The 18,942-nt window shown below is 33.8% G+C and overlaps 1 protein-coding gene across 1 annotated transcript; it reads right to left on the reverse strand.

Moving 5' to 3' along the window:
* Nucleotides 1-5,193: 5,193 nt before the first annotated feature.
* On the reverse strand, nt 5,194-8,426 carry LOC120090752 (putative receptor-like protein kinase At3g47110). The gene is made up of 3 exons (XM_039048462.1): nt 7,438-8,426; nt 5,891-7,353; nt 5,194-5,791 (listed from the first exon to the last, which is right to left on the reverse strand). The coding sequence occupies exons 1-3, from the start codon at nt 8,424-8,426 to the stop codon at nt 5,541-5,543; spliced, it is 2,703 nt and encodes a 900-aa protein (XP_038904390.1). The 3' UTR covers nt 5,194-5,540.
* Nucleotides 8,427-18,942: the final 10,516 nt, after the last annotated feature.

Below are 18,942 nucleotides of genomic sequence, written 5' to 3' on the forward strand. Positions count from 1 at the left end.
ATTCTTTAGTTACAATAACCAAATACTGAATTTCCCACTAACCCACGATCGAGGAGAATATTTCGACCAATTTATCACATAATTAACCAATTTAATTAATAAATGAATATAATCATGTTATATTCTTACCATATAGTTTGATATCATATATCTACTATAGTAATTTCTCCTCCACTTGATATAAATCATATTTATATCTAATTTTCTCCAAAATAATGTATCTCATATATTTAGTCAATTATATCATATATAATTAACCAGTCTAATTATATCATATATAATCGAACTGCCTCGTGTCAATTTGAACATTTCAAACTAACCTAAAAACTGATTCTCGATTTTATCCAAGCTACCCAGGGGACCTTATGGACCTATAGCTTAAAGCTCTAACGGTAAGTGAATAGCTGACTAAACTCTTTAGCCACGAGATTCACCATCCGTTAACTGCCAGACATTCTACTAAAAACCAACAGTTGAACTCTTCTTACCACAGATATATTTCTGTGTCCATCGGATATAACCAATCATGAGTATGATGACCTTTCACAGATACTTGTAAGTACATGTGGGCCAATTTACCATTTTTCCCCTGTAGTTACATCTCACTCCTTAAGTACCACTGATTCCTCTAATGAACAATACAACATAGTCCAACTATGTGTGAACACTTCTTGGGCCAAGAGAAGGTGTGTGGCGCCACATCGTTTAAGCCCTGGAATCAGCCCTTAAGGGAGCTATCTATCTACTTGCCCCTGCTTCGGGGAAGGAGTGAATTCCATCTTGTGTAGTTGAGTTCTCAGCTCCCAAATCAGACGAATCCTAAAATGGTAGGTTTGAATCGACGATCTGGTCACTCGCAACCATACAAATCAAATGACTGCCCTCAATGGCAGGAATTCCCAACACACTCAGGATTAAAGTCATGTTACCTATTGCCATCCTAGTGAAGTGAAGTCTCTATCATGAACGGTGTTATATAACAAGACGTTAACACTTCGTGGTCAGGTCTTATACAAACTCTTTGTATAGGACGCCCCCGCTCGCATGTCCCCAACACGAATGATCAGGATCAGATCATCTGTGATAAGTCACAACACTTGTAACCATTCCACAAAGCGGGTCGCGTCCATTCTTATGACTTAGAGGCTGAGCATGATATCTTGAAGCGTAAAAGAAGTTGAACTCAGTTCTTAATGAGATCTATACTTGATAACAAGTGGGGTACCTAGCTATAGGAGTACTTTTGATAGACTCACCTATGTGAATGTGGAAGTGGGGGCTGCTTCCTATGGATTTTTTTTAGGCAAACTCTCTAGAGCGTTCACTAAATCGGGATACACATGCAAGGCCTTAAAGCACGAGCTTTCAAACTACACCCTAATGACACTTTGTGTGAGATGCTATTAGAGATAGAGTTCAAATCCAAGGGTTACTCTAGTATATTCTGAATCATCTACACTACGTAAAGGTTCAAGTTGTAAGACACATTTGCTTATGCACAGTGTTGTATAGATGAAACTGCCTGATGATTTTTTTTCTCTTATGTTTAAACTTTAAAGTGGAAAATTGTTGGGTGAAAATTTATTTTTTTCAAAAAAAATCAAAAGAGAACCAAACTTTGGTTGGAGAATTTCACATTGGAAAATTTTGAAAAGGAAGTCTCCCTTTTGTACTCCAACCTTGGGCTGGGTTTGGGCCCCAAGGGGTACCCATGTTTTGGATAAAGTGAGAAGATAGACCAATGTGGGTTCGGTGGACGTCCCACATACGTACCGCCACCGTCCATCTGGTCAGATGCGTGCACCTGTGTGTGATTATTTTTCTTTAATAAAATTATTATTATTATTATTATTTATCTCATAATTTTTATTTTCGTTTTAAAAAGAAAAAAAAAATCTCAGTTGGTCGCGTCCCGATCTTCAGCGCACGCACGTTCAGAGGCTGACCGTGCTTCTCTCTCGCGACAGTTCAGCTCTGAAGGCCTATAAAAGGCACGTCCTTCAGTAGTTCATAAGACAACAATTTTTTCCTTCCATTTCCATCGCTCTCCTCTGCTTTCTTTCTTTTCCCGCTTCTATTTTTTCGAGCATTCAATCATAAGGGTGTATGTCGGTAATGGTGCATTTCCAATAAGATTTTCTTTTTTTGGGCTATTTTATCCTGGGACGACGTGGCAACATTCCTGACCTGCTTGCACACTTGGTCAGAGCCGCAAAACGTCTTAAAGAGAGCGAGCTCCGTGGCTCAACCTATAACGAGTTTTTTTTTGTAGGTTTTGTTCTTTGCCCGACTGCCGTTTCTTGACTGTTTATGGCTGTCTTGTTCATCGTCTGAGGGTCTTCCCGTATACAACAAGTAGCTTTGAGGTTCAAGTCTTATTTGGAATTTACTCTTTGAATTATTCCAAGAGTTGGCTCCATCCCATTGAACTAAATGGCGGTTGGGGTGGTAGATATTAAAATGAATGTGGTCAGTTCTCAAAATTAAATAAAAAAATAGACAGTTTCAACTTTCAAATTAATTAGATTTAAAGCCACGTGAGCATAGTAGTGAATGCTAATATGTATTCCTTCTCTTGAAGTTGGATAGTTAAATCTTTCTATCTTACTTGTATTTAACGTTTAAAATGTCAATTTCAACGTCGATAAAAATGTTGGTCTCAGTTCTAGAAAAATATCGATAACATGTCGATGTCAAAGGATATATTTGAAAAAAAAATTATAGAAATAAAAATATTTAAATTAGTAACTAAACATTTTTTTCAAGTAGTTAACATGTTTGTTAATTATATTACATTTACATTAGTGGTATTGTGTTCCTTATTTTTTTTGTATGTTTAATGATTTAATGGAAGTTTTGACTCACCCTCATTTCGAACTTATGGGAATATAAAAATATTGATTAAAATGTCAAGATGTTGAGAAAATTTAATAGCTTCAACTTTTAAAAAATGAAATAAAATTTAAGATCGTGCGTAAAAAAAAAAAAATTAAAACTAGATTAAATTTCTTTATACCGACATAGACAATATTTCCTCATCCTCAATAACTCCATGGGCTTGGGCCTACCTTATCTTCTTTCATTTCTTCTCCTTGAGGAGCTATTTCGGGTGCTAAATTGAGATAGGATGACTGAAATTCATATGTCTATAGAGTTTATGTGTCTGTATTTAGGGTGGAAAGTTATTTGGTTAAAATCATGTCTGTGATTGAAGTGCAGAGTTGAGTTCATATGTCTGGGGTATCTGGTACAGTGTCTGAGGTATCTAGTATAGTTTTTTGGATACTAAATAATCTGCTTTTATGATTACTAGTTTTGTTTTGAAATTTTTTTATTCAATAATTATACCCTTCTTTGTTTGAATAAAATATGGATTGCATTTTTTTTTTTAATTTTTAAAGTTTTTCTTTTTTTCTTTCTTTTTTTAAGATATATGAACAACAATTAACCCACTACATTTCTTGCATAAATATAGTTAAATGAAAAGAGAAATCAAATAGAAATCAAAACTTTTAATTTCTAATTTTTTTTCTATGAATTTCATCATCTTCTTCTTTTTCTTCTTCTTCCTGTTGTTGGTTTGTATTTTTACTCTATCATGATTTTTTTTAAAAAAAAATAAATCTCCCCCATCATCTTAACAACCATTCAAATACCACCACATTTGTTCAACAATTTCACTTTCAATTCCTCCAAATTTGGAGGATTATTAGAGAACAAATCATATCACTAATTCTTGCTAAAAAATGTTTCAAGAAAAAGTCTCCATTTGATGGGTTTTTTTTTCTTGTTACATGTTACATACTTTTCAACTACATACTTACTTTTCCAAATAATCTTAACACTCATTTGATATATGAATTTAATTGAATAAAAATATGTTTTTATAAATTTATACGTATAAATATTGCACTTAATGTAGACATAATACTATTATTTATGTAATCAACAACCCTACAACATATTTTGACAGTCATTAGTCTTATAACAGTCGGAAGTGGTTTTCAAAGTTGATTATCGAAGATGATTTTCGCTGGAGTTTGTAGTCAGAGGTGGTTGTTGAAAATTAAGTTGGTCGCATGAAGGTGGTTTGTGAAGCCCGAAGTTGGTCCTGCAAAGGTGATCGTCCAAGTTGATCATTGAAGATGATTTTTGCTGAAATTTGCAGTCGGAGGTGGTTGTCGTAGCCTTCAGTTAGTGGCATAAAGGTGGTATTGAAGTTCGTTGCCAAAGATTGTCGAAGCCCGAATTTGGTCTTCAAAGTTGCTCACTTGAAGGTGGTCATCAAAGTTGATTTTCGTCGGAGTTTGTCGTCAGAAATGGTTGTCGGAGCCTACGAAGGAGGTTGTCGAAGTTGGTCATCAAAGTTTGTTGCCGAAGCTTGAAATTGGTGGTCAAAGTTGGTCAAGCGAAGGTAGTCATCGTTGTTGGGTCATCGAATTTGTCATTGGAGGTGGTTACCGGAGCCTAGAATTGGTCGTTGAAGTTGGTGGTGCGAAAGTGGTTGTTGGAGCTATCATTGAAGGTCATTGTCGGATCCTGGAGTTTGTTGTCAGAGTTGTCATTGGAGATGATTGTCAAAGCTCGAAGTTGGTTCCCGAAGTTTGACTGTGATCAATGGGTGGAGCCATTGAAAACATTGGAAGAAGAGAGAGTTGCACTGAGTTGGGATGAGTTGATAAAATATACCAATTCAACTCTATCAACATTGAAAATTAGTCGGCCAAACATTGAGTTGACATATTATACCAACTCAACTCAACTCATGTTGGTGAGCTAAACACCCCCTAACTCTCTTTCTATCTCCCTATCTCCACATCCTCTTCCGTTTCTCCTTTCCCATTCCCCGCACCCGTAGACCACTTAGTACAAATTGGGGATAAAAGATTTGAACCATAAGCCTCTTATTTTTAACACATATAGATGTCAATTGAGTTGAGTTCTTGTTGGCAATGATAGAAGTTACTTTAGTTCCAATAACATTGCAAAGTCAATCAAGGTCAAATAGCAAAAAATATTAAATCACTATTCTTTCATTTAGGGGCTTGGCTTAACGAGGAAATTTAACCATAATCAAAATCAATCATACGTGCGTTGTGAATATAGATTTGCATTTGGAAATGCTTGCTAGAAGAATCAGAATGCTTGGATCTCGAAAAATACTCCAATTAATCTACCAACAAAAGAAGGAAATTTAAGTTAAAGAGTCTTACTATTATTATATTTAAATAACATTATTGCACCCTCCTTTGGGAACTGCTAGTCTGAAAGGTGGATATTCAAACCGAAACCTATTGCTTGTGACCAAATAATAAAGTTTCATTTATTGCCTCTTAAGCTTGGTGAAGCAAATGCCTATGAAACTTTCGACGTTCCTTCTTAAACCTGAGGTAGGAACTTCTAATTGCTTGCAATTCATTTAGGACAACATTCATCGGTGTTCTCTCTCTTGGTTCCTTCAAGGAGCATGATAGACCAATTCTCATTATTGAGACTAGACATTCTTCCATCCATCTTGGCATAATTTCTTTAAGATCTTGTTAGCTCATTATTGCTATTTCTTGCATTTCCTCTTCGATCTCTTCTTCTCTGCATGTTTCTTCAAATACTATAGAAGGGTCGATTATTTTCAAAGCATCATGAGGTAGTGCTCTTGCAATGAACAAGTGAATATCCACACCATTGTCAAACGTGCTGTGAGTGGGTCTTTTTCCGATGATCATCTCTAATAATAGTATCCCGTAGCTGAAGACATCTCCTTCAATAGAAATTTTGCTACCACTACCATACTCTGTAATTGTTCATCAATTATCATACAAAGTACTACCTATGGAAAATTAGAGACATGAAATTACCATTGAAAAATGATAGCATATAACTTAAAGAGTACCTGGAGGGATATATCCTATAGAACCCTTGAGTGCAAGTGACATGATTTGACTAAAGGATATATGATAATTTGATTCTTTCAACATAAATCTAGCTAACCCGAAGTCTCCTACATGAGCCACCATATCATCGTCGAGCAATATATTATTGGGGTTTAGATCACAATGAATGATAGGAGTTTCACAATAATTGTGTAGATAGTCTAATCCACATGCAATATCAATAGTAACGTTCAATCTTTGGATGATACTCAACCTTTTTTTATTGGTCCCATCATTTGTTGGATGAAGCCATACATCAAGATTTCCATTGGACATAAAATTGAAGACTAGAGCTTTAAATTCATTGCCTTGTCCATCAATACTTGAACAAGAAGTTATGATCTTGAGGAGATTCCGATGTCGTATTTTGGAGAGAGCATTGCATTCATCAATAAAACTCTTGGAAGCACCTTGTTGTTGGAGATTAAAAACTTTAATGGCAACTATAGACCCATCATTCGAGAAAACACCTTTATAGACAGAGGCAAAACTACCAGAACCAATCAAATTGTCTATAGAGAATCCTTCCGTTGATTTATTGAGTTCCAAGTAAGAAATTTGTGGTAGAAACTCCTTTGCAGAAGAAGAATTAGTTGAAGCATCCTTCCTTGACTTCTTAAGCACGAAACACACAAAAATGATGATCACCAAAATACCAACAAAGGTGATTGCAAATGCCGTGGGAATTAATACATTTGATTTTAGAAATGGCTTATTGGAGTGCAAATGTGTTTGGTTAGATGCGCACGGAGGTAAATGTAATTCTGGTAAACCATCACATAGATTTTTATTCCCAAAGACAAAAACCATGGTTGAATTGGAAAAAACTCCTCCTTTGGGCAGTTGCCCCTCAAAGTTATTATAGGACAGATCGAGATACTTGAGTGAGTGAAGCTTGCCAAGAAATTGAGGAATTAACCCAGACAAGTTGTTGTTGGAGAGGTTTAATTTCTCTAGGCCTTTCAAAGCTGCCAAAGATTGTGGAATTGTTCCCTCAAATTGGTTACCCCCAAGATCCAAGCGCTCCATGCTTGTACATTTACCGAGGTTGATAGGAATTTCACCTGATAATATGTTCTCCGACACATCTAATTGTGCTAAATTATTTAGCTCACCCACTTCAGATGGCAAAGAACCATTAAGCGAGTTATGACCCAAGCCCAAGTAGATGGAAAGGGAAGAGAGGCCGATAACTTCCTTTGGTATGTTGCCACTTAGGTTGTTATGAGATAGGTCAAGCACTTGCAAGCTTCTGCATCGTCCTAAACTTGGTGGTATACTTCCTTCAACTTTGTTATAGCTCATGTTGAGCTTGTTGAGTGAAGATAAGTTACCAATGGACGATGGAATTGGCCCAGTTAATTCGTTCCCTTGCAACAATATCTCTTCCAAATTCTGAAGATTCCCAATATTAGAAGGAAGACTACCATTCAGATAATTAAATTCTCCTACAAGAACTTGTAAGTTTTCCAAGTTTACAATCCCAGCAGGAATGCTTCCACTTTACATATTTCCACTTAAAAGTAGATATATGAGTTGGGTTGAAAGGTTGGCGATGGAGGAAGGCAATGGTCCTCCAAAACGATTCACAGCAAGACCCAAAATCTTTAAACTAGTACAATTAGTCAAGGAATTGATGAAATTCAAATCACCAACTTTCCCAGTTCCAAGTTTGTTGTTAACAAAATTGAGTAACTCCAAGTCTCTTAAGCTCCCCAATCCATCCGGTATCATTCCGGTGATATTGTTTTGAGAAATATCTAATACCCGAAGGCGGGAGGCGTTGACAAAGGACGTGGGAATAGGGCCTCTAAAATAATTGATACCGCCATAGAAGAACTGCAGGTTTGGAAGAGTGGATCCAATATTTTGTGGTAAATTTCCGTGGAATTTGTTTTGGGTGAGAGACAATTGAGTTAGAGAAGTAATATTAAACAAAGAAAGTGGTACTGTACCTGTCAAATAGTTTGCATCAACTGCAAAAAATTTCAATCTAGATAAACGTCCAACTTCACTGGGAATTTTTCCTTCAAAATGGTTATATGGAAAACACAGATCAAATATGGAAGACAAATTTCCTATCCAAGATGGGATATCTCCAGTCAACTGGTTGGATTGACATCGTAGTTGTTCCAACTTGGTCAACATGAAGAATTGGTGTGGAATCTGACCTATAAGCTCATTGTTACCAATTTGTAGAACAACAAGTTCGATGCAATGACTCATATTACTTGGAATCTCTCCACTAAAATTATTGAAGGACAAATTCAGATAACGCAATTGTTGTAGCTTACCAAACTCTTGTGGAATTGGGCCATGAAAATGGTTGTCCCCCAAGTTGATTGCCCTGAGATAAGTAAGATTTCCCAGTGAAGGAGGTAACAAACCAACCAATTTTCGAGCTTCTAAGCGCAAAGCCACTATTCTTTTGAGAGTAGTATTACAAGTAACACCGACCCAATTACAAAAATGTGTGGAATCGTTCCAGGAGCTCATAATTGCAAGTGGGTCGTTTATTACTGTGCTTTTGAAATCAAGTAGAGCCAAACGATCTGATTCATCTCCAGAAGTGGTTGTACTTTCCACGAGTAAGATCAAAGAAATCAGTAAGATGTGATAGAAAAATATACGTGGCATCTTCTTGGTATTGTAACAATCTTGCCTCTTCCTGTTGAGAGAAATTATGCTACATTTGTGACAATGGAACCTTAAACTCACAAGGTAAGCTCATAAAGCATACAGAGGCGATAGGCCCTTTATGGAGACCAAAATTTGAGGGGAAGTAAATATAAGGTGATGAAATAAATAATTTGTACACATGATTAATTCAAAATATCTTAGCTTAGAAACCCCACTAAATGGAGTAATTCTTGGTGTGAGTTTGTTTTTTTTTTCCTGATGGACTTTTATACGTTGGAGTGAGTATCTTGTGTGCAGTATTGAATATGAAAGAAATATCCATCAAGGAAAAGGAATAGATATTTTACCTTTAAATTTTAAGTTTAATTATTATTATTTTTTTTGGAAGAAATAATACAACAACCGACTAAAGAATTACATGATGGGATACTAATAAAAAAACCATTTAGAAGTCATTTGATTTAAAATTTTATAGATACCCAGAAGTTAAAGTATTTAGGAATAAAAATATTGTTTGGAATCAAGATAATTGTATTTATTTGTGCATGAAAATATTCTTAGAATTTCATGGAAACAAATTATCTTTCATTTTAATTTATAAAATTAATCATGGATAACTGTATAAAATTTTAATAGATTAATTGATAAACAATAAACTCAACTCAAAGTTTTGAGCAAAAACAATTATTTGTCAATCAAATAATAATATTAGTTAAATTACTAATTAAAAGTATTTATAAAAGGATATTTGTTGATACATAGTAGAATAAGAGAAAAAATCTAAAAATATATTACATCTTTAAAATATTTGCAAATATGGATGAGTTGATTAGTCAATCATTGAATTTTTTTTAATTTTCAATCTTTTTTTTAGTTTTTTTTAATTTTCTTTCTTTTCATTGATTTTTGCTTCTTCCCTCCTCTTTTATTTGAATTTTTTCTTCTTCCCCCCTTTTTTCACAAGAATTATGAGGCTGAGTTTCATGCACAGGACTTGAAAGTACTTAATTCATAAGTGACTTAACACCAACAAGCCAATCATCAAGTTTGATTATTATACAAATAATAAATATAAATTGCAAATGAAAGTCTATCAGTGATAACCACTAATATTTTCTATCATTGATAGCTTAATCTTTGATTATATTTTCGTAGTTAATAGCCACTTATAGAAATCTTTCATTGATAGACAACTTAGTGAATTTAATTAATAAAGTTGAATCTTGAACTAAAATGTAAGTGGAATGCCTAAAAGTTTTCACTAATAACATGTTTATCAGTGGTAGAAGCTATCATCGAAAAGAAAAGGAACTTATAAATGATTGGAAGGACAAGAAATTGGCAAAAAGGTGTCCAGTGGCTATGATTGATAGAAGGTACTACTGATAGTATGTTACCAGTGATAGAAGCTAATACTAATAACATGTTATTGATGATAGAAACTACTCGATAGTACGTTATTGGTGATTGAAGCTACCACTGATAGCACGTTATTGGTGATAGAGAACTATCACTGATAGCATGATATTAGTGAGATCATTGATAGCATCTTATTATTGATGTTATCAATGAAAGAAGCAATCACTGATAACCACAATATGAGCGATGTTAGTGATATCGGTGATAAAACTTAAGTGATATCTATATATCGAGTTTCTTTCAAAGGTGATAACCAGTTATAGAAGTCTATCATTGATAGCCTTAATTGTTAATATTTCAAGGTTGATTCTAATTGATGAAAGTCTATCAGTGACAACGACTGATAGCTGCTATCGGTGATTGCCATGATAAAAGATTATTAGTGATAGCTACTATGGTAATCAAAGTTGTTGCTTTTCTTTCAAAGTTGATCACTATTTATAAATCTATCATTGATAGCCACTGATAGCCTTTAAGTAGTAATATTTCAACATTGATTCCAATTGATGAAAGTGAATCAATGATAGCTAATAATAATTGATAGCAAATTAAAAGTTAATATTTCAAGATTGTATTAATTTTTCTAAAATTGAAAGCTATCGCTAATAGCAACTATCATCGATAGCAATTGATAGAAGCTATCAGCGATAGCAGCTGATAGCAACTATCAGTGATAGCAGCTGATAGTAGCTATCAGTGGTTATCACTGATAGTTGCTATTAGTGATAGCTTTTAATTTGAGAAAATCAGGAAGAAGCAAACAAAATGGTGGCTAGGTGTGAGTTTTTTAGTCTTTTACCATTTTTTGATCTATATATGCAATTATTTTATCCTTGTACTATATATTATATTACTTTGGGCTTGAATTCTATTTATGCAACTAGCCCTTTATAAAATGAGTGATTACATAATTTGATGAATTTATTTAATAATGATGTTTTAATTAATAAAACAATCAAAATTAGTTTGAAAAAGAAAATATAATATTTTTTCATTAAAAATTGGGTTAAATAGGGGAGCTTAGCGATCGTGGGGTCTATTGTCTGGGCGATCTTAGTAAGCGATGAGTGCTTAGCGATCATGGGGTCTATAGTCTGGGCAATCTTGCTAAGCGATGGGAGCTCATCGATCGNCATGGGGTCTATAGTCTGGGCAATCTTGCTAAGCGATGGGAGCTCATCGATCGTGGGGTTTGTTGCCTGGGCGATCTTAGTAAACGATGGGGATGCAAACGGGAAGTCGTTCTCATTGAACTTCACATGTCTACTGGTATAGACTCGGTTCAATCGACTCAGGCATCTGTATCCTTTATGGTGTGAGTTGGGTCCAATGTACATGCATTTCTCTGAGTGTAGTTGAAATTTGTGACTGTGGTATGGCCGTAGATATAGAAAGCAAGCACATCCAAATGTCCTGAGATTGAGAAGATCAATGTTAGACCAAACATTACATTGATGGGTGATTTACCATGCAGGACGGTTGTAGGCATGCCATTGATTAGGTAAGCTGTTGTGGAGAACGCCTCCCACCAAAATGACAGAGGCATAGATACTTGTTCAAGTAGCGTGAGTCTAGTTTCGACTATATGCCGATGGTTGCACTCTGCTCGGTCATTCTATGCAGAGGTGTATGGGCAAGACTTTCTTATTAATATACCTTTTGATTCACAAATGTGATGGATTCTGTTATATTATTTTCCATTGTCCGACTGGAGTATTTTTATCCTTAACTTAAACTGAGTATTGATGAGTTGAGTGAAGTAATTGAAGCAGACAGTGTGTCACTCTTTTGTCTCATGGGATATATCCATATATATCTGCTGGGGTCATCCAAGAACAGTATGTAGTGCCGATACCCTTCAGTAGAGGCGACTGAGGCTAGTCCCCATACATCAGTTTGTATTAGTTCAAATTTGTTTGATGCTCAAGATTTAGAATTTGAAAATGGCAGAGCACTTGCTTTTCCTAATTGACATGAGTCACAAAATTCATTTTCTTCATTAAATTTGAAAGGTAGATTACATTCTTTAATGATATAGTCTAATGTCTTAGTTGACGGGTGTCCTAGTCTTCTGTGCCAAGTAGTTCTTGACTCAACTACTTTGTATTGCCTTTTAGTACTTCAACTCCTTTTAGTTGGTACAACCCTTTGTCAAGCTCCCTTTTCAGCAGTGTTTTACCCGTAGCCTTATCCTTAATGATACAACAATCAGTGTGAAATTCAATAACCACAACATTGTCATAAGCTAGTTTGGATATACTAATCAAGTTCTTTGCAATGTTTAGGCACACATAGTATATCATTCAGTATAAATTCATTTCATCCGTCAGACAAGTAAGATTGACCAGTGTGAGAGATATGTAGTTTTTCACCATTTCCTACAATAACCAGTTCATTACCTTCATACTCAGTCAGATTGTTGATGTTGTTGTAGTCGGGCGTAACATGATTCGTAGCCCTACAGTTGATATACCAACTAGGATCTGCTATTGTTTCAGGTGTAGCCATGAAGGGGTTGGAAGTCTGTGAGGCCGTGAATACAATAGTGGTATTGTTATTGGGACCAGATGATCCATGATTGCCTCTGCCTTGACTGGGGTTCTGAGAAAACTCTTTATCAAACCGATGATAGCATACCAAGGCTGAGTAACGTATTTTTCACAAACTTGACAGGTTGGTCAATTTGTGTTACTGTTTCATCCTCTTCTACGTTCTCGACCTCCATTTTTCCCATTGAATGGACTGTGGTTTGGACTGTTTCCTTTTGAATTGTTTCCTAGTTGCCGACTTGCATTGAATACAGGAATGAACCATGCTTTCCTCCATTTGTGTGCATATTGAAAGCTATATTGACATAAGGATTCTAGGTAAAGGAGCTATGCATTTTGACAAAGTTCTAATGTTTTAAACGTTTTTCATATGAAAGAAGTTCAGATTGCATATCTAACCAAGAAATATCTGGTTTACCTTGTATCCCCATGACTATCAGGTTATATTTTTCGTCAAGGCCAAAAAGGACTTGCGAGATCAATGCTCTAGTTGAAACAGGGCTTCCCGTCTGAGTAAGGTTATCGGAGTGCAGGTTCATCAGCTTCAAATATGACTTCCTTTTCGTGTCTGCTGGAAAACTTGTCATAGGTAGTCTTCATCAGCTCTAGGTTGAACACCAAAAAACTCTTGGATGGCTTCCCAAAGTTCTTTTGCATTCTCATATCCCATGAGTTAGACTGCAACGTTTGGAGCCGTTGAGTTGTACAACCATACTAGCAATAGTTGGTCAACGGCCAACCATGCTTCATATTGGGGATTCAAGCATCTCTCTACTGATGGACTTACATTGTCATCACTGACCTCCTGGGAGCTGGAGGTTGCTTTGGAGGCATTGCTGATCGGAGCTGTATGGACGAACATTGGAGGACAGGGGATCTTTCTCGAGAGATGTCCTTTGAGTTTGTAGCTGTGTAGAATGGGCAGGGCCAGAGTCTTCCACAACATGAAGTTGCCTCATTCAAGTTTTGTGGTGGTGAGATGGTTGAGTAGTTGATTCAATGGTGGTGTACTAAATTTCACTGGTTCAGTGGAGGAAGAGCTTCCGGTGTGGGTGGCATTGGCCATGCTACTCTGATACCAAGTTGAAGAATGATACTCTCAGATTTTGTGATTAATATTTTCTATCGTATTGCTTGCACTATTTTAGGTATATATCACCCTTTCTTTTATACACAGAGGCCTTTAATTATGGGCACAAAATAATACAAAAAGAATAAAAGAATAGGTACAGATGGCAGACTTCCGTTGGAGGTGTTAGAATGTTTTCTAACCAATTTATAACAGATTTGGTGACTAACCTTTTTGGATATTTTCCTCTTTTCCTTGTGTTTTCTTTTTGTTATTATTTACCTCCCTAATAGAACCAAAATATTTACAAAATATAGAAAAAATTAAAAACTATCAATGATAGATGTTGATGTCTATCAGTGTCATCAGCATCTATCATTGATAGTTCTAACATTTTGCTATATCTTGTAAATATTTTCAACAATTTTACCATTTGAAATAATTTTCCCTAAAAATTAATGAATTATAATTAATCAACAATAAACTAATTATAATTTTTAAAAATAACCTCATAAAATATTAATAATGATAATTAATTAAGTAAATATATACTTTATTAATGAATTGATAGTATTAATGCATCAGTTCTTTACGATTTATTGAATATATATATATATATATAATGAAACTGGAGTAGTTAAATTCAAATATTATAATTTAAATTTGAAAATAATTTTCTAAATTATAAATTTATATTCATATATTAATTAATTTTAATAATATGTAAAATTCAAAGAATAAATTCATATATTAAAAAAGAGAGAGAATGAACATCAAGAAAACACACACTTTTAGATGAGTATCATTCATGGATATAAAGAATGCATGGAAATATCCTATTTTCACGTCTAAAGCTTCAAAACTTGTACCAGATAAGGGGATGTGTATCTTTCATCCCAACTCCTTCTATCCAAATGCCTCTTCAAGGTGTGAAACTTGAAAAAGAGAAAAAAAATTCTCTCATCCAAAGTCTTTCTCACAACAAAGTGTGTCAGAAAATTGTGATAGTTTTACTCTGATTGTTGAGTTTAGTTTTCATTGAGCTTCCAAGTTTCAATATTTTATGCTTTTACTCTTGAGATTTTACTAATACTCACTTTAATATTTGATATCAACTTTAATCCAAAATAATTATGATGTTAAAATTTTTAATTAGTTTTAATAGTTATGAAAAATGGTGAAAAGAAACTACTTTATAATAATTATAAATATTTAATTTTTTAAAATCAATCACCAATATTTGATATGATGGTTTAAAAAAATTGATAGTACAAATGTATATCTTTTTAATGATACGTGGAAAGAGAATTGAATCTTTAATTTCGAGATCGTTATTACAAGCTTTATGCTAGGTTAGTATACTCATGTTAGTAATATAAAGGTATATTAAGACACGATGAAAGTTACATTAAATAATTTAAATAAATTGGACCACTTTCTTATTTTTTGTTATAAAAAATATACTTGCATTGAAATTTTCATAAACTTCAACAATTTAGATCTCAAAATGTTGTCATTGTTTTTAGATACAATGATTCAAAATGGTGTTTGAGTAACAATTAAAGTTTCATTGACTAATTCAAATAATTTTCATTATTTTTCATGATTTTCCTAATTTGACAAATGAGGAAATCAAATATTTGTTTTTTCTTTTTAAAGAAAAAAGTTTCTTCCTCTAATCGATTGTATATATTTGTTTTAATAAAATCTAGAAGTAACTTTATTATAGGTTTAGAATTTTTTTAATGATACATGTAATTATTAAAATCAAATCAATATATTAAGATTTATAATCAACTTTATAGGCAAAAAAATAAACTAAATAATTATTGACATGACATCTTTCTAGGTCGTTCAATCTCCTATTCGATAATTGTTAGTACTAAAAAAGACTATAAAAAATTTAATTAACTTTCTTTCTACCAATATAAACGATAATTTTGTATTCTTGCATCCTCATCTCCTTTGCGTAATTGACATGTCTTTATATCGATATAAACAATAATTGACATGATCTTCCTTTCGAGGCCAAAAGTTCAATCTCACATCCTTGCAATTGTTAGTACTAAAAAAAGAATCAAACCGAACATAGCTTTGCTGGCATATCCAAATGTACTAGAAATTATTAGATAAAAAGTTTGAATCCCCACGCACACGCCACTCATCAATTATCGAAGTTACTTTAATTCTAAAAATATTGCAAAGTCAAGGTCAAGTAGCCAAAACATTACATCTATCACTATTCGTTGATTTAGGATCTTAACAAACAAATTTAACCATAATAAAAATCAATCATACTTGCGTCCTAAATATAGACTTCCATTTTGAAATGCTTGCAAGAAGCATTAGAATGTTGGAATTTCGAAAAATAATGATTAATCAAATGGTTGAGATTTGTGATTTTTCTTCATTAAATTTTAATTTTTAAGCTTTTAAAATTTGTTGTTATATTTAATTTTCAGTTTGATGTCTATGTTAGATCTAAAATTTAAGTTATTTGTTATTTTTAAATTTTTAGTGTTTTTGTGAGTTTTTCTTTTTTATAAGTTAGTAGTATTAATTAGATTCATATATATCTTTGTCCTATATAAGGGTGAGTTACCATGTATTCAGAGTATCATAATTTTGTGTACTACATTTTGTATACAACATTTATGCATCACCATTTTTTTCCTACTTCACTAAGAAGTTTGATTTTCACTCTTATTTTCATTTTTCTTCTCTTTGTATAACAAATATTAAGATATTGATTTGCTTCTGTAAATATCTATTTTTTTCATTAATTCCATTTTTCTCAACGAAAGAAGGAAATTTAAATTAAAGCTTCTTGTTATTATATTTTAGTAACATTATTGCACCCTCCTTTGGAAGTTCTGGTCTGAAAGGTGGATATTTCGACGGAAACCTATTGTTTGTGGTCAAATAATATAGTTTCATTTTCCTTTCAAGCTTGGTGAAACAAATGCTACAAATGTTAGCATAAATTGTCAAGAATAAATATTAGCATAAATTCTTAATATCTATATTGAATAGATAAACCCTAGAATCATTCATGCCAAATTGTCAAGAATAACATACCAGATTTTATTGCAAAATTGATGACAGCTTCAAGATGATGATGGATGACTATGGTCTTCCTCAACCAAAACTCCGGATGCCCTTAGTGGGATCTCTCTAGATGGGATTCAAGAAAGACCGAGTGCTTATTGTTTTGATATATTGAGGACCATAGCCCTAAGGTCTCTTTATCTACTAGTTCAATTAGGGTTCCCATTAAACCCTAATTAACTAGGCTTCTACCCATTAAGTCCATACTCAATTAGGAATCTAGAGTCTTAATTAATTAGATCACATAATAGGATCTAATCTAATAAAATAACCCAATGTGATAAATATTAGAATTCCTGTTTAGTTCAATCTGGTCCATCTTCTATATTAGCACGGAATCAAGGCGGCTTTCTTCACTACCCTTATAACTAAAACTTCCTTGATCACCAATTCCAATACATTCAATGACATAGATCAAGTATGGATGGATAGCATGGAAATTACATGCAAAGTGATCTAGATCATGCTTGTTTCCAACTAATCCAAATTCCTTAATGAAATCATTCTTAAAAACTCTACGCTAAACTACATGCATGATAAATGAGTTCAAATAATAAAACATAAACCATCAACTTTATTCTATATAGAAAATAAATAAAATAAGGTCAAAGAACATCCTCAATAACAAACTTCCACTAAACCATGGAATCAGAAAAGTGACTAACACCCATGCGAGCAACATGCTCATGAAAAACTTTAAGTGGTAAACCTTTAGTCAATGGATCTGCCACCATAGAGTTTGTTCCTATGTGTTTTATCGAAAGTTGACCATTTTGAACTCTTTTTTTAACAACTAGAAACTTCACGTCTACATGCTTTGACTTCGTATTGCTTCTATTGTTGTTGGAATACATCACTGCAGACTTATTGTCACAAAATAATTTTAGTAGTCTTTCTATGTCAACCACTATCCGCAGCCCAGTGACAAAATTTTCGCAACCATATTCCATGATTGGATGCCTCATAACATGATATAAACTCCGCAACCATGGTAGAAGAAGCCATAAGTGTATGTTTAACATTTTTCCAGGATACAGGTCCTCCAGCCAATATGAAGATACCTGAAGTGGATCGTAAAGTGTCTTGACATCTAGCATAATCAGAATCAAAATACCCAATGATCTCCAGAACTTCTTATCTCCGATAAGTGAGTATATAATCTTTTGTTCTCTGTAAATACCTCATAACCCGTTTGGCTGCTTTCCAATGATCCATCCCCGAGTTACTCAAATATCTACCTAACACTCAAACTGACGAATGCAATATCTAGATGCGTGCATACTTGAGCATACATTAGACTTCCAATAGCCGATGCATAGGGAACCTTCTGCATCATCTTGATTTCAAGTATGGTCTTGGGGCATTGATCTAAATGAAATTTATCACCTTTAGCGATCGGGGTATCTCTTGGTGCACAATCTTTCATGCCAAATCTACTCAAAATCTTTTCAATGTAGTTCTTTTGGGACAATCTAAAAATACCTTGAGAACGATCTCGCAGTATTTTAATTCCTAGTACAAAATAAGCATCACCAAGATCCTTCATCTCAACATTCAATTCCTAGTACAAAATAAACATCACCAATAAACCTACATTATTACTAAATATGAGTATGTCATCGACATATAACACAAGAAAGATTGATTTACTCCAACTGAACTTGTGATATATACAATCTTCCATTATGTTTACCTCAAAACCAAAGGAGGTTATCACTTCATAGAATTTGTGATACCATTGACAAGAGGCTTGCTTGAGACGGTAGATGGATTTCTTCAATTTGCACACTATAGACTTTGAATTATCAGATACAAAGTTTTCTGGTTGCATCATATAAATCGTCCCATCAATGTTTCCATTGAGAAACACAGTCTTTACATCCATCTGGTGTAGCTCCAAATCAAAGTGAGCTACTAGTTCCATGATTATCCTAAAAGAATCCTTCGATGAAACCAGAGAGAAAGTCTCTTTGTAATCAATATCTTCCTTTTGAGTAAAACTCTTTGCAACAAGAGGAACCTTATATCTTTCGATATTTCCATGTGAATCCTTTTTGATTTTAGATATCCATTTACAACCTATGGGTTTCATTCCTGATGGCAGTTCGACAAGTTCCCAAATGTCATTGTCTTTCATGGATTTTATTTCTTCTTCCATAGCACTTATCCACTTTTGAGATTTAGAACTTTGTAAAGCTTGTTGAAAGTTGATTGGATCATCTTCCCT

The sequence above is a fragment of the Benincasa hispida genome, chromosome 11 (genome assembly GCF_009727055.1).
Source record: "Benincasa hispida cultivar B227 chromosome 11, ASM972705v1, whole genome shotgun sequence".
Classification (NCBI taxonomy): Eukaryota; Viridiplantae; Streptophyta; class Magnoliopsida; order Cucurbitales; family Cucurbitaceae; genus Benincasa; species Benincasa hispida.

What these genes read in the sequence shown, in the direction of transcription:
- LOC120090752 (XM_039048462.1), bottom strand. Translation starts at nt 8,426, where the DNA reads ATGAGCTCCTGGAACGATTCCACACATTTTTGTAATTGGGTCGGTGTT. An exon ending in CTACTTTTAAGTGGAAATAT is followed by an intron (nt 7,354 to 7,437) that starts GTAAAGTGGAAG and finishes TCTGAATGGTAG; the next exon opens with TCTTCCTTCTAATATTGGGA. An exon ending in TATAGGATATATCCCTCCAG is followed by an intron (nt 5,792 to 5,890) that starts GTACTCTTTAAG and finishes GAACAATTACAG; the next exon opens with AGTATGGTAGTGGTAGCAAA.